Source organism: Nicotiana sylvestris, chromosome 1 (genome assembly GCF_000393655.2).
Source record: "Nicotiana sylvestris chromosome 1, ASM39365v2, whole genome shotgun sequence".
In the NCBI taxonomy this organism is placed as follows: Eukaryota; Viridiplantae; Streptophyta; class Magnoliopsida; order Solanales; family Solanaceae; genus Nicotiana; species Nicotiana sylvestris.
In genome coordinates, this window is record NC_091057.1 from 28441169 (window position 1) to 28457655 (window position 16487).

The 16487-nt window shown below is 39.0% G+C and overlaps 1 protein-coding gene across 1 annotated transcript; it reads right to left on the bottom strand.

Annotated features, from left to right (window-relative positions):
• Positions 1–4539: 4539 nt before the first annotated feature.
• On the bottom strand, positions 4540–14929 carry LOC138891332 (uncharacterized). The gene is made up of 5 exons (XM_070174744.1): positions 14356–14929; positions 13799–14019; positions 13359–13594; positions 8181–8250; positions 4540–4686 (listed from the first exon to the last, which is right to left on the bottom strand). The coding sequence occupies exons 1-5, from the start codon at positions 14927–14929 to the stop codon at positions 4540–4542; spliced, it is 1248 nt and encodes a 415-aa protein (XP_070030845.1).
• Between the last annotated feature and the right edge of the window lie 1558 nt (positions 14930–16487).

Below are 16487 nucleotides of genomic sequence, written 5' to 3' on the forward strand. Positions count from 1 at the left end.
CCTATTCGAGGCATAAGTGCTGAGGCCGTTGTAGCTTCCAAAATTTCTTTGGAAAGAGCCCAAGAGATAATTTTGGGTTCTTCATTGAAAAAGAAAACTACTGTTGATCAAGACTCTGAAGAGGAGGAAGAACAAGATGGGGGTTCTCTGGTAAAAAGGCGACGGGCTAGAAGACACATTATTTCAGATGATGAAGCTTCTCCCCCTCATTCTATTCCTTCCATCAAGCCTATTGAAGCCTCGTTGGTGATTTCTGATGATGATTCTCCCGCGGCTGCTCATGATTCCGTTGATCAACTTTTTGCTCGTAGGTTCGATAATGAAAATTTGGGTCCAGTTTCTGATGAAGTGCCCCTTGCTTCTTTTCCCATGTCTGTCTCTATGACATCTTCTCTACCTGCCGTGACTGTTACCGTTGCTACTCCACCCCAGGCTATTTTGACTCCTTCCACAGTTCCTCCCACAACTGTGCAACACACTGAAGTTGGTTCCTCAAGTGGAAGAGGAGCTATGAAACAGGTTATCATCGAGGTCCCTACCGATGGTAATCTTTTGAGAAAATCAGGTGGGGCTGACATGTGGTTGAAACCCCTAATTGGTCCAATCGAGAGAGCCAAGCTTGAGAGCCACAACTCTTTAACTTGGATAAACGACATAATACAATCATCTTTAAAGGTATTCCTTTTTAATGATTTGCTACTCCTTTTTATTTTATTAAGGTTCTTACTTTTTCCTTTTTTAGATCAACCTCATTGCAAACTATGACTCAGACTCAAGAAGACCTCCTGGAATCTTCTGATAAGGTTCGCTCCATAGAAAGTTCACATGCTTCTCTTAAAACTTCTTATGATTCTACCTTGGCTGAGAATGAGAAGCTCAAAAGTGAAATTGCTTAATAGGAGAAAGATTACGAAATTATTGAGGATAAAACCGCAATTGAAGTGAGTTGAGCATTTTTAAATACTCTCCATGATACCATTGTAGAAGTTAGCCAAGAGAATTTTAATTTGGAATATAAGTTATCTAAAATAAGAGAAACCATTAAAAAGACTCAACAGAGCCAAGACTTTCCCTCTCCTATGGCCGAAACTTCTGGAAATCTTGAAGATGATCTGGGTACTGTGAGTGTTCCAATTCCTTCAAGTCAAGTTGAGCCTACTGATGCTGATGACCCTGCTTTGGTTCCTTCTTCAACTCCTCAGTGACAAGTTTATGATATGTGACTCCTCTTTTTTCTTTCTTTGGTGGAATGTGGTTATAACACTTGGTCCCATTTGAGGGTATGTTGAAAACATCAAGTCCCTAGACCTTTTTCGGGGCGTTTTGTATAAATAACTCTTAATTTATGACTAAGTTCATACTTGGTCTAAACATTTTAATATTAATAAGTTTTCGTAGTTATTTTTGAACTTCTGTTTTGATCATTCTTGCCTTTATATTTAAGGACTTATTCAATAATTTGCACTTTTATTTTGCAAAATAATTTTTTAACTTCATGAATGCTTAAACCAATCATAAATTTTATAAAAGAGGGCCCTTTTATATTCGACACTTAATGAAGAAGACGTCTCAACTTCATAATGGTGTAAATATTTCTTGAATACACATGTTTCTTGAAATAACTTTGACAAGTTTTTATTTGAACTTTGTCATGTTTTAAATAACACCTTACATGTGTTTAAATAACTTCTATAGCTTTTTCTTAACTTTTTTTTCTTACAATAGATTTCAAAAAAAAAGAAAATAAAATACAAGGTTTTTATTTATAACCCGTTTCAGTACATTGCCTTTAACCTAACTATGATAAGGTTTTTCTTTGGCTTTGGCTAGTAACTTCGCTTCGCACTTGACTCATTCAATGAGTAAACTTTTCAGGCTTGAACTTTGATTATTTCCCAATCTTCTTTGCCTTCTTTATACATATGTTGATTTATATTATATAGTCCCCCAAGTGTTTGAGCTTTGAAGTATGAAGTCTTGAGCATTTGATAACTCGTTTTATTTGGTCCTTTTCCTGAAGAGGAATAAAACATACGGGACTCGGAGGTATGATTATAGATGTAGACTGCTTAACCCATCTTAATTTCTATCAGAATAGTTGTAACCCTAGACCGCGGATTTAATTTATTCCAAATGCCTTGCAGGTTAAAATTTTAACAATTCAAAAATAAAATTTTAAAATGAGGATACCTGACCGTGGGTACTTCTTAGAAATAGTATCTCTTCAGGTGAACGGCATTCCAATGTGAAGGTAATATCTTTCCATCCATTGTTTCCAGCTCGTATGCTCCTTTCACCGTGATACCATGAATCTTGTAAGGTCCTTCCCATGTTGGACTTAATTTTCCCGCATTAGCCGCCTTCGTGGATTGAAAAAATTTCTTGAGTACGAAGTCCCCAAACTTGAGGTATCTTAGACGAGCTTTCCGATTGTAATATCGTTCCATGACTTGTTTTTGTGCTTCCATTCTTATTAATGCAACTTTCCTTTTTCCTTCATGTAAATCAAGGTTTATGCGCATTTCTTCTTCATTGGATTCCTCTGACGCTTGTGTGTACCTCGTGCTTGGCTCCCCTATCTCAACTGGAATTAAGGCTTCAGCTCCATACACCAATGAGAATGGTGTTTCACCCATACTTGTTTTTGCTATGGTGTGGTATGCCCATAAAACACCAGGTAACAATTATGGCCAATTACCTTTGGATTCTTCCAATCGTTTCTTCAAATTATTGATAATGACATTATTTGTCGATTTAGTTTGTCCATTACCCACCGGATGATAAGGTGTTAAGGTAATCCTTTTAATCTGCCAACTTTGCAAAAATTCTGTGATTTGTGTCCCTATAAATTGCGGGCCATTATTACACACGATTTCCTTTGGTACACCGAATCGACATATAATATTTCGCCAAATGAAATCTCTGACTTCTTTTTCTCATACCTATTTAAGTGCTTCTGCTTCTACCCATTTAGTAAAGTAGTCAGTGAGTACAAGTAAGAATTTTACCTTGCCTTTTGCTTGTGGTAGTGGACCCATGATGTCCATCCCCCATTTCATAAAAGGCCACTGTGTAATGACCGGATATAGCAACTCCACAGGTCTATGAATGTTATTACCATATCTTTGGCACTTATCACATTTAGCCACGAAATGTTCTGCTTCTTCTTCCATTTTAGGCCAATAATAGCCTGCTCTAATCATGGTTCTTACCAGTGATCTTCCTCCTGCGTGATTTCCACAATGCCCTTCGTGTATCTCTCTCATTACATATTCCATTTGAGAAGGCCCGAGGCATCTTGCTAAGGGACCACCGAACATTTTTCGATAAAGATTGCCTTGCTTTAAACAGTACCGAGAAACCTTTTTACGAAGCGCGAGAGCCTTTTTCTTGTCTTCAGGGATGGTTCCATACTGCAAAAAAGTGACAATCTCGTTCCTCCAATCCTAGGTTAAGTTATTGAAATTTACCTCATTTTTGTGAGGATCGAGAACTGAATGAAACAAATGGATTACAGAAGCATTTTCATTGCTCATCACGTCCGCTGCGGATGCGAGATTAGCTAGGGTGTCTGCCTCGACATTTTCATCTCTTGGTATCTGCGTAACTTTCCAGGTTTGGAATTGCCTAATCAGATCTCGTACCTTCTCTAAGTACTGCTGCATTCGTGCTTCTCTAGCTGTATAAGTCCCTAACATTTGATTAACTACGAGCTACGAATCACTTTTGATTACAATCTGATTAATACCAAGTTCACGTTCCAGTTCTAAACCTACAATCACAGCTTTATACTCTGTCTCATTGTTAGTTATATGATGACATTTTATGGCTTCTCGAACGGTTTCACCCGTAGGTGGTACAAAAACAATTCCTAAACCTGACCCCATTCACATTAGATGAGCTATCAGTAAATAAGGTCCAAAATCCTGGATTAGACCCATTAAACACCTGTAGTTCCTTTTCAGCTTCTAATTGTATCCCATGGTTAAAATCAGCCAAAAAACCTACTAATACCTGAGATTTTATAGCGGTTCTAGGTTGATATGCGAAGTCGTATTCACTCAATTCTATGGCCCACTTGGCTAACCTACCTGATAAATCATGTTTATATAATATATTATGCAATGGATAAGTAGTTACTACGGAAATAGAGTGGCATTGAAAATAAGGCCTTAGTTTTCTAGATGCCATAATCAATGCAAATGCAAGCTTTTCTAATTGGGGATACCGCGTCTCTGCATCTAATAATGATTTGCTAACATAATAAATTGGAAACTGTTTACCTTGGTCTTTACGAACTAAAACAACACTCACCGCTACTTCTGAAATAGCTAAATAAATAAGTAACCTTTCTCTGACCTTCAGTTTTGCAAGCAATGGTGGGTTTGACAGCTATGCCTTCAGGTTTTTGAGCGCTTGTTGACACTCTCCTGACCATTCGAACTGGTCTTGTTTTTTAAGAGCCGAAAATAATTTATAATATTTTTTCGATGACTTGGAAATAAATCTTTCCAAGGCTACAATTTTTCCTATTAGTCTCTACACCTCTTTCTTATTTGTAAGCATGTCAGGAATTTCTTCAATGGCTTTAATCTGTACGTGATTTACTTCAATACCACGATTAGAAACAAGAAAACCCAAAAACTTACCTGATGAAATACCGAATGCACATTTCTCGGGATTTAGCTTCATATTGAATTTTCATAAGATCTAAAATATATCAGTCAAATGCGATATATGATCTCCTGATCGTTGAGATTTGACAAGCATATCATCTATGTACACTTCCATAGTTTTACCTAAATGTTCTTGGAACATTTTGGTCACCAATCATTGATATGTGGCACCAACGTTTTGAGACCAAAGGGCATTACTTTATAACAGTAAGTCCCCCTGTCTATTATAAATGAAGTTTTTTCTTCATCTAAGGGATCCATTTTGATCTGATTGTACCCTGAATACTCATCTAAAAAGCTTAACAATTCATGTCTTGCAGTAGCATCAATCAGTTGATCTATATGTGGTAATGAAAAAGAATCTTTAGGACATGCTTTATTAAGGTCGGTGTAATCTACACAAACTTGCCATTTGCCATTCTTTTTCGGTACTACCACAATATTGGCTAACCAATTAGGATACTTTACCTCGCAGATAGACCCAATTTTTAATAGTTTTTGAATCTCATCTTGAATCACCTGATTTTTGAAAGTCCCCTACTTTCTCTTCTTTTGCTTGAATGGCGGATACGATTGATCTTCATTTAACTTGTGAGTCATTACTTCTAGGGGTATTCCTGTCATATCAGAATGGGACCAGGCGAAACAATACACGTTAGTTTTTAAAATTCATTCAACTTACCTTTCGTGTCGTGGCTTAAGTTGGCCCCAATGTGGACTTTCCTTTTAGGCCATTGTGCAAATAACTCTACAGCCTCCAGTTCTTCAATTGTTGTTTTGATATTTTCATTTTCTTCTGGTTCTTGAATGGAATCGGGCCTTGAGTCTACAACTGTCCGTCCTTGTTTAGTAGATGCTTGTGCCGTGATATCCTCAACTGGATTCTGTAATTGTTACTTTTCTTCATTTTTCATACTTGAATCTGCTACAGAATTGATGCTCTTGGAAGTCTATTGATCCCCACGGATTTGATGTATTGCCCATAGTGATGGGAATTTAATAACTTGATGTAAGATAGATGGAAAAACATCCATCTCATGGATCCACGGTCTCCCAAGAATCATATGGTAAGCCATTTCCATCTCTACCACTTGAAATTTTGTATCTTTGACCACCCCTTCAACGAATGTTGTAAATATTACCTCCCCTTTGGTCACAATTCTTGAATTGTCGAAGCCAGACAAAGTATGTGCCCTAGGTAGTAGCTTATATTTAGCTTGCATCTGTCGTGCCCCCTTTTTCCCTCTTACGCAATCGGGAGATTGGGTTTATGACATTTCAGGTGTAGGACAACTCGTTCCTTTTGGGAACTGGGTTTTGCATTTGTAGCGTCACCACCTAATGATTTAAGGCGCATTAGGATACCTATAAGGGTTTACTTCTAAGTTTATTTGATAACTAGAGATAGGGTAAGAGCTTGAAATTATCCTAAGAGGAAGGTGTTAGGCACCCCTCAAGATCTACTAGTGTGGTTCCCGGCCAGACAGTTTTGTAAATTTGTGCAATTTAGCGAATAGACAAGTATAGGCTCAAATAGTAGGGGATTTAAATTTAAATACATAAGAGAACAATTAAAAGACGAGTTTTGAAAAGAAGTTTGCAAATAAAGGGCAAGGGGGTCCTGAGTTTATATTTAATATGGATCATATTAATGCGATAACCGGTATGACACTCCTCAAAAGAGGGGATACATGTGGTATTAGCGCACCGGTCATCATATCCATATCTACCCTTCCCACCCCATTAAGGTATTAAAGCACGAAATGGTCTCGACCTCTATTGCATGCTACTACCCATCCCTTCCTATCAGTCCCAGAGGAGTTTAGGACTACTATTCCTAAAGGGGAGGGATATTAGGCTGATTTTAGGTTTTAAAGGTGAAAAAGCTAAGGCTACATACAAAACATAGAGGGGCTGCACATTAGGGGAAACATGTAACAAATAAAAGGCTCATCTATACCTCTAAAGCACATAAATGGCATGACTTAAACATACATCTAAGGTCTGAATTTAACATACTAAGGTAAGGAAAGTTTCAATCGTTGAGTCAGACCAGTTTATTACATAACTCAGATAAGAAGTCCGAATCAAGCCTGCCTGCTGGTTGTAGCAATCGCTATTTAACAAAAGGCGGATTCAATTTTTATTGTTATTATCACCTAAGGCTTGCCTAAGTGGTGAGGTCCTATGATATCTAGTTGGTTTAGAATATGGCAAAGCAGTTCAATTTTAAAAGAAACGATTTGAGATCCTACAGGCATGCTCCCTAAACTATATTTGTAGGAAACGAGAGAGTTGTTTAAAAACTAGTTAAGAACAGTATGGATTGGACTGATTTTAGACTAGACTGATTTCGGATCCTGTAGGCATGATATCTATTATTACTGATCTAATTCCTATAGACATGATACCTAGCTGAACGTGTAATGAAGCAGGAAGAATTCCCATAGACATGGTATCTAAATGCAGAGTTAAACATGCATAATTTAAAACAACAGATCTTATAGGCATGATTTCGAAATGCAGAGTTAAATATGCAAAATTTAAAGTAACATATCTTATAGGCATGATTTCTGCCCTTAAGCATGCATAATTATCCAGCCCTTTTCACTATCCGGCCCCAATGTCTATTACAAATTATTACAAACTGAATAATGAATTACATCAAGGAAGTATAAAAGAAAAAGTTACAACCAGAGGAAGCCTGATTTTTGAATTCCTCTATGAGTTATGGAATAAACCACCTCAAATGCCATTGTTTCAAAGCCTTTCTCATACTTGAGTGTGTCAAAGTTCCCTAAGGGTCTTAAGGGGACCTCGGGCACTGCTCACACCCAAGTTGCATAACCAGATAGAGATGAGTGCAGTGTGGAAGGGCCATCCCTCATGTGTCCAAGTTTAGAGGGAGCTCATGGGTCCCAAGGCAAGGCTCACATAAGAGGGGCAGAACCTAAGTCTAGGAGTATAGTGGAAATGCAGGAGCAGAGAGTTGTTTAAGAACTGGGTTGAGAATAGTAAGAGGGTAAGGGTAGTTTGGAAAATAGTAGTAGTATAACTAAAATTATATAGCATCAGTAATTGCACAAAGGGGGCAGGGGTTTGGGAATACATTGCAGGTGGTATATGACCCTAGGAGGGGTCAAAAATCTGGACATGCATAACAATAAGTGATGCTGGCATGCCCATAAACTAGCCAGAAGACACAAACATAAAGAGGATATGAAGTATATGATCAGGGAGGATCAGGTTTGGGTCATGCACAACAATGTCTAATGCTGACATGCCCTTAAACCAACCAAGGAATACAAGCACATAGGGGATATGGGGTTTGGGGTTCATAGAGTTAATACATAAGGGAAACATGAATTCAGAAAAAGGAAGGGGCAAATTACATCATGCTTAATAATGCAACTTGATTAAAACACAAACAAAAATAGGCAAAAGTGAAGGAAGTAGCAAAGAAAACATGTTATTGTTGATACTGGAAAATTAATTAAAATATACCAGTAAAGAAGCAAATGCAGAAACAAAAAGTAAGCAAGTTTCCCACAGCCTAGCCTTGGCTTTCAGCCGTCTATATAAGGTAGCAACACAAGCAGCAATAGAGAAAAAGAGAGAGAGTTTGAGTGAAGTGTGTGTTCTGAACTCAAGTGGTTCCCCTCTTTGAAAGAAGAGGGGTGCAGGGTATTTATAGTTTTGAAAACATGTGAGAAATAAGGTAATAAGTAAAGTTTTAATAAAAATATGGAAACAATCAACAGTCAGAATCAATTAACCAAGTGATTCCCCTTTAATTAGGGAATCCTTGTTTAACGGTAGTGATACGTTTAAAATAAGGAAAGATAATCGGTTGTAAGTAGGCTAATTGTTGTCATAAAAGGAGAAGTAAAACCACTGAGTAAGTAACCAAGTCTTAGTGCAGAAATAAACTTTTCTGGAAAAAGATTCAGTAAGGCAAAATAAGGAAAGGAATCAACAAACTTAAACAAGCGAGTGCAATTAGAGCTCACAAAAAAACGTTTTGAACTCAGTCACAAGATTGAATGTCAATCAAAGAAGGAACCTTAACATATAAATAAAGTGAACAAACCAGACATGCGAGGCCAAACCCATTGGCAAAAGAAACAACATACAGAAATAAGCATATGGTTTAGTAGTAAAACAGACATTCGAAGCATAGTAGTCAAGTAGGTCAAGTCACATTGAATCGATAGTGGAGAAAATAAAATATCAGAAACATGTGAAGGTCTCACAATTGCAGATGAGAAAAACCTTTTGAAAAGTTAGGGTTTAAAGATAGTCGAGTTTTAAAGATCATAAAAATCTAGAATCAGAGGAATCATATAAAGAAAAAGGGGTTCTGAAACAAAGAACTTTAAATCGAGTCAGGTATTCAAACGAACAGTTTCAGACCCAAAGTCATAGATCCTTCAACAATAGTCGAGCTTAAAAGATGATAAACAAATAAACCAATAAAACGTAACCAAACAAGCACTCATCTAACAAACAACCAAAATAAAATAGGGTTTTCAACATGCTTAATCAGATAAAAGAACAACATGAGCAAAATTGGAATCATGTTAAAGTCAGAGAAGATATTTTGAAATAACTTAAGAGAAAAACCCTATTCAGAAACGTTTTGAAAGCAAAGTTAAAGAAACTTAGAGAAAATGCTTAAAAGTTCAAAGCAAGCATAGATCTAAAGTAGATCTGAAAGAAATCGAAAGATCTTAGAGATTAGGGTTTCAAAAAACCCAAAAAGGTAAGAAAGTCCCTGAAAGTTACCGATCTAACTAGGAGAGTCAAGGATCTGACTTGAGCGGCCATGACTGGCTGGAGAAAGGTCAAGGATGATCGGAGAAGAGCCAAGAACAGAAATCGGACAAGGACTAGACCAAGCTCCTTCAAGGTCTGGCCTTGAAACCCTAAGAACAAACACATAGGAGCCATGGAAGGCTGGTACAAGTCTCAAATAACCACGAAGGGCCATGGATTAGGTAGATATCAAGGTGGGGTGAGAGGGAGGCGGCTAGGGTTCATGAGGGTTTCAGAGAGAACTTTAGAAGAAGAGGAGATCAAGGGCGGCGGATGGTATCAAATGATAGGGTTTTGGGGGTCCTTTGGGATAATTAAGGTAACGACAGCAGGTAGCCGTTGATCTAAATGATCAAACGGCTGAGATTTAAAAGGTTAGGTGGGGATCCGGGTATGGGTCAGTTTAATTGGGTTGGGGGTCAGGTATGAGTAGGAATTGGGCCTGGGTAATTGGGTTTAAATTGGGGTAGAATTAGGCTACAATTGAAATGAAATTTGGCTAGATTTTAAATAGCCAGTTTCCCCATTTATTTTATAAAAAATAGTAAATTAATTCCCGGAAATAAATTAAAAGCACTAAAATGATTTGTAACACATAATTATCAGTTTTACAATATTAGACTTAATTTTTATAAATATAAACGCAATTAAATCTTAAAAGGGGCTAATATTGCAATCATATGCAATTTAGCTTTGAAAATACTAAATGAATTTGTAAAAATATGAAAAAATTATATTATCTATATTTTAGTATAAATATGAGAATCCAATAAATGAATCACCAAAAATAATAATTTTGGGAATTATTATTGGTTTTTTTTATGAATAAAATAGGGGAATAAATTGGTTTAAAAATCTTTAAAAATTAAGGAAAAATAATAAAACATCTGGACATACTTATATATGCATACATATGCTATTTTGAAAGTATTTTGCATACCGAAAATATATAGGAAAAAATTGGGTATCAACAGCTGCCCCTCTTTACCCGGGAAGGATGAAAGAGTTGTCGGGTAAAGATATGATGACCAATTTTGACCGAGCAGAACAGTTTGAAGAGGTTTAGGCCACGCCCTGGCTTCTGAGCTACCTACATATCACTGGTTTTACAGGAATCAGGCCATATATAGTTCAGGATCCGTCGGCGGAGGATGCCGACAGAGACTTTTCGAGAATGGATGCAATATTTAGGGTTGAGTGTGTAGTAGATTTGTGGGAATGTTTAGGTTTGATATGGCTGCGGGAACTGGAGCGAGATCGCTCCTGCCGAGATGGTCGTTGCTCGCTAGTGTACCTGCAATTAGAAACAATACAAGCGTGTATCGCGCGTAAATTTAAACATGATACAAATTCTCGTTGGATCATGAAGGTTGTCTTTGGAGGGTTAGGATAACGTCCTTAGACCATGATGTCCTGGGCCATGGAGTGTGCAATAAAGGATTCGCAGGCCATGAAATGATGCTCTCGGGCTATGAGAATAGTGCCTCCGAACCATGATGCCTTTGAATAATGATATGCAAAAGATTAAAAGGGATCCTCAGGTCATGGCATGGTGTTCTCGGGCTATGAAGATGGTGCCTTCGAACGATGACGCAGTTGGATAATTTGGCGATCTTTCAACCCACGAGATGCGGTTTGTGGCGATCTTTCATCCCATGAGATGCAGTTTGTAACGATCTTTCAGCCCATGAGATGCGGTTTGTGGCGATCTTTCAGCCTATGAGATGTAGTTTGTGGCGATCTTTCAGCCATGCAGATGCAGATGGAGGTAAAGCTTAACCTTGAAAGCAAGAATGGTAGCCTTATGCAATGCAGAAATGCAGATGGAGACAATGTTTAGCCTCGGAAGGCAGAATGGTAGCCTTATGTAATGCATAAATGCAGATGGAGACAACGTTTAGTCTCGAAAGGCAGAATGGTAACCTTGTGCAATGTAGAACGCAGATGGAGACAGTGTTTAGTCTCGGAAGGTAGAATGGTAGCCTTATGTAATGCAGAATGAAGATGGAGACAGTGTTTAGTCTCAGAAGGCAGAATGGTAGCCTTATGCAATGAAATAAAGTGACAAATGGTAATAGAGTTTTCTTAGCTGATAGCAGATTGCGATATTGTGACTGCTGGGGAAATTGTGACACATGAAATGTCACTGGTGTGGGTGGATAATAAATGTTGGTAAGTGCAACGGTTTTGAGAGTTGTATTCCTGAACAATATTTGTCTCGTGAGTGTATAGTATGTTGGATGATTTTGCAATCCAAGTGCCTGCGCCCAAACAAAAGTCGTGAGTTTTGTAAAGGGGGAGGTTAGTTCGTATCACCACTAGCTCTACTTGACCAGCTCACGTTTGATCTAGTGATACAGTATGTATCCTTGGGGTAGCATTGCTAAACGAGGCAATTTCCGTAATAAACATGCATGATTTAGCAAAAATATGATATAAGTATATAATTAAGAATAGCTTTTAGATGAATCGATGACTGCAACATGGTTCAGGACATTGCAACCTTTCTTGTTACGGAATTTTGAGGGTCCTCCTCAAAATTCTGCCCCAGTTTAATGGGTTGATGCTTTTGACTATTGCTTGCGACGATCGGCTGAAATTACTTCGGAATTTTGAGGGCCCTCCTCAAAATTCTGCCCAATTTCCAATTACGAGGGGAATGAAAAATTTATTGAATTATGACTGAACCCATAGGGCTGCTTATGTATCCCCTCTTAAATGGGAATCAGGTCAGGTGTAGTTTAATTACATCATATAAGGACAGCGTAAAGATTACACATAGTAACGCTTGACTGCATCTGAATTGATTGGCTTTGGCCAAACTTCTCCATCCATTTCTGCAAGTATGAGGGCTCATCCTGTCAGAACCCGATGGACTATATATGGACCTTGCTAGTTGGGAGAGAATTTCCCCTTGGCTTCATCTTGATGCGAAAAAGTTTTCTTTAACATCAGCAGCCCCGGTGTGAATTGTCTCGGCTTGACTCTTTTATTGAAGGCTTTGGACATTCTGTTCTGATAGAGTTGACAATGGCATACTGCATTCATTCTCTTTCCATTTATAAGGGCTAGTTCCTCAAAATGGCTTTTTACCCACTCTGCGTCGTTGAGCTCAACTTCTTGTATGATCCTTAGGGAAGGAATCTCTACCTCGACGGGATTGACTGCCTCTGTACCATAAACCAGCATATAGGGGGTTGCCCCGTTGATGTGCGGACTATGGTGAAATACCCCAATAGAGGAAATGATAACTTTTCGTGCCACTATTTATGCTTCTCTATCATTTTCCTCAATATTTTCTTGATATTCTTGTTGGCAGCCTCTATAGCTCCATTCATCAGCGGCCTATAGGTTGTGGAATTCTTGTGTTTGATCTTGATGGTTTCACACATAGCTTTCATCAAGTCACTATTGAGGTTGGATCCATTATCAGTGATGATTGACTCTAGAATTCCAAATTGACAAACAATGCGGTCGCAGACAAAGTCTACCATGACTTTCTTAATTAGTGCTCTGTAAGATACTGCTTCGACCCATTTGGTGAAATAGTCGATTGATACTAGGATAAACATGTGCCTGTTGGAAGCAGCATGCTCGATTGGTCCAATAATATCCATTCCCCAGGCGGCGAACGGTCATGGCAAGCTTGTTGCATTAAGCTCATTCGGAGGTACCTTTATCATGTCTGCATGTATCTGATAGCGGTGGCATTTCCGGACATTTTGGATGCAGTCCGTTTCCATAGTCATCCAAAAGTAACCAGCCCGAAGCATCTTCTTTGCTAAGACAAAACCGTTCATATGTGGACCGCAGGTCCCAGCATGAATTTACTCTAGTAGCCTGGATGCTTCCTTTGCATTGACACACCTTAATAATCCCAAATCAGGAGTCCTCATATACAAGATTCCTCCGTTGTAAAAGAAATTGTTGGACGACCTCAGGAGTGTGCGTTTCTGAGTATGATTTGCAAGTTCTGGGTACTCGCCTTTTGCCAAATATTCCTTGATATCATGAAACCAAGGCTTTCCATCTGCTTCTTCTTCAACAAGGGCACAATAAGCTGGATGATCGTGGATCTCTACTGGAATAGGATCAATGAAATTCTTGTCCGGATGTTGTATCATAGATGGCAGGGTAGCCAATGCATCGGCGAACTCATTTTGGACTCTGGGAACATGTTGGAACTCCGTCTTTGTGAACCTCTTTCTCAATTCCTATACATGATGCAGATACGGGAGTATCTTGGAGTTCTTGGTCGCCCATTCTTCTCGGACCAGATATATGAGTAGGTCCGAGTCTCCAATCACTAGCAACACTTGAATGTTAACGTCAATGGCCATTCTGAGCCCTAAGATGCAAGCTTCATATTCATCCATATTATTGGTGCACGGGAAACTATGTTTGGCAGACACTAGATAATGCTGACTGGTTTCTAATACTAGGACTGATCCTATGCTGACTCTTTTGAAATTTACTGCTCCATCAAAAAACATTCTCCAACCGTCATAGGATTCTGCAATGTTTTCTCCTATCAATGATACCTCTTCGTTAGGAAAATACGTTTTCAAGGGTTAATATTCTCCATCCACGGGATTTTCAGCAAGGTGATCTGCTAGTGCATATCCCTTGATTGCTTTCTGAGGCACGTAGATAATGTCGAACTCACTCAACAGGATCTGCCAGTTGGCTAGCTTGCCAGCGGGCATGGGCTTCTGAAAGATGTACTTCAAAGGATCCATCCTTGGTATGAGATATGTAGTGTAGGCACAGAAGTAATGTCTCAACTTCTGGGCCACCCAAGTCAAGTCACAACAAGTGCGCTCTAATAGAGAATACTGAGCCTCGTACGGGGTGAACTTCTTACTGAGGTAATAAATGGCCTGCTCCTTCCTCCCCGTTTCATCATGCTGCCCTAGAACGCAACCAAAAGCTCTATCCAATACTGCAAGGTAGAGTAACAAAGGTCTACCTGGCTCAGGCGGGACCAAGACTAGTGGTGTTGACAGGTATTCCTTGATTCTATTGAAGGCCTTTTGGCAGTCATCAATCCATTTGTTAGTGGCGCTTTTCTTCAACATCTTGAAGATCGGCTCACAGATGACTATAGACTGTGCTATGAACCAGCTGATGTAGTTGAGTCTTCCCAAGAAACTCATCGCATCCTTCTTGTTCCTTGGCGGTGACAATTCTTGAATATCTTTCACTTTTGGTGGATCCAGTTCTACTCCTCGGCGACTCACAATAAACTCAAGTAATTTTCCAACAGGAACCCCAAATGCGCACTTTACGGGATTCAATTTCAGGTTGTACCTCCGCAATCTATTGAAGAACTTCCTCAAATCTCCCATGTGATCAGTAGCTTTCTTAGACTTGATGATAACGTCATCCACATATACCTCTATCTCCTTGTGTATCATATTATGGAAAATGGTGGTCATGGCCCTCATGTAGGTGGCTCCTACATTCTTCAACCCAACGACATCATCTTGTAACAATACATTCCCCACGGTGTAATAAAAGCCATTTTCTCAGCATCTTCTTCATCCATCTAGATCTGATGATAACCAGCGAAACAATCTACAAATGATTGCAACTCATGCTTGGCATAATTATCGATCAGGATATGTATGTTTGGCAAAGGAAAGTCATTTTTCAGACTGGACCGGTTGAGATCTCAGTAGTCGACACAGACTCTGACCTTCCTATCCTTTTTTGGTACTATCACAATGTTGGCTAACCATGTCGGGTATTCTACTACCTTGAGAACCTTAGCTATGACCTGCTTGGTGACTTCTTCTTTGATTTTCAAACTCATGTCAGGCTTGAACTTTCTGAGCTTTTGCTTTACCGGTGGACATGTTGGATCGGTTGGTAGTTTGTGAGCTCAAATAAATGTACTTAGACAAATCATGTCATCGTACGACCAGGCGAATATGTCCTCATATTCCCTTAGAAATTCTATATATTCCTTCTTTTCTGATGGCGATAAGTGAACGTTGATTCGTGTTTCCTTGACATTTTTTGCATCTCCCAGGTTAACAATCTCGGCCTCGTCTAGGTTGGGTTTTGTTCTGCTTTCAAAATTCTCAACTTCTTTAACAATCTCTTCTGGTATGTCTTCTTCCTCTGAATCTATGTCTACTTGTTGAGTTGTCTCATTGCATGTCACAGTCATTGGTTCTTCACGATAAGTAATAATAATTCTGTATAAGTAAAGTAATGAAAAAGAAAAATAATAATGAGTGTTGATTCATAAGAAAAGTTGAAAGGCTTTGATAAATTTCATAACTGTTTTGAACATTGAAGATCTTATTGCGGGAATTAAAATGCGGAAGGAAAATCATTTAGCAAATAAAAACAATGCTTGTTTATCCTTGCTACCCCGAGCCTAGTCGGGCTTTGGTTGTCCTGATGGTCCATTTATTGAGTTGTGCCCCTCTGCTTACAACCTATATGGAAGGGCCTTCCTCTCCCTCCTCCTCGAGAACAACACAACAGTCCATGTCATTGTCTTCTAGGAACAAATTCTTTACCGATGCAAGTGCTTCTTCTTCTTCTTTTTCTGACCCATAAACAATGTCAGCCTGCTAGAAAGTTTACTCCAAATGTGGTATTGGCTGCCCCAGCGGACAGTAAGGACCGCGCCATGGTGGCGACCAGTTGTTGAATTCTTCCCAAGTGTACTCATATCCCAGACCGAAAGTGGTGCCATGTTTCTTGAGTTTTATGGGCTTAACGATTCCTTGGAGGTTCTTTCCGAGTCCCTTGCCAGGTTCGTACCCACTCACATTCAAAATGCTCTCGATTTTGTTATCCCACCATTTGTCTTTGTCAACAGCATTCACCCGTTCAATATGGTAGTAAGTCTCTCCACCTAGATTTCTTCTTCCTTCGATTGACGGAATGGTCTGGCGGCTGTATATCGGGCTGCTACCGTCGCTATGAATGATCACCTCCTTGTAGTTCCATTCAAACTTTACGGCCTGATGAAATAGT

What these genes read in the sequence shown, in the direction of transcription:
- LOC138891332 (XM_070174744.1), bottom strand. Translation starts at nt 14,929, where the DNA reads ATGACCACCATTTTCCATAATATGATACACAAGGAGATAGAGGTATAT. An exon ending in CCTGATTTGGGATTATTAAG is followed by an intron (nt 8,251 to 13,358) that starts GTGTGTCAATGC and finishes TACCTTATATAG; the next exon opens with ACGGCTGAAAGCCAAGGCTA. An exon ending in CTGCATTTGCTTCTTTACTG is followed by an intron (nt 4,687 to 8,180) that starts GTATATTTTAAT and finishes TTCAATATGAAG; the next exon opens with CTAAATCCCGAGAAATGTGC.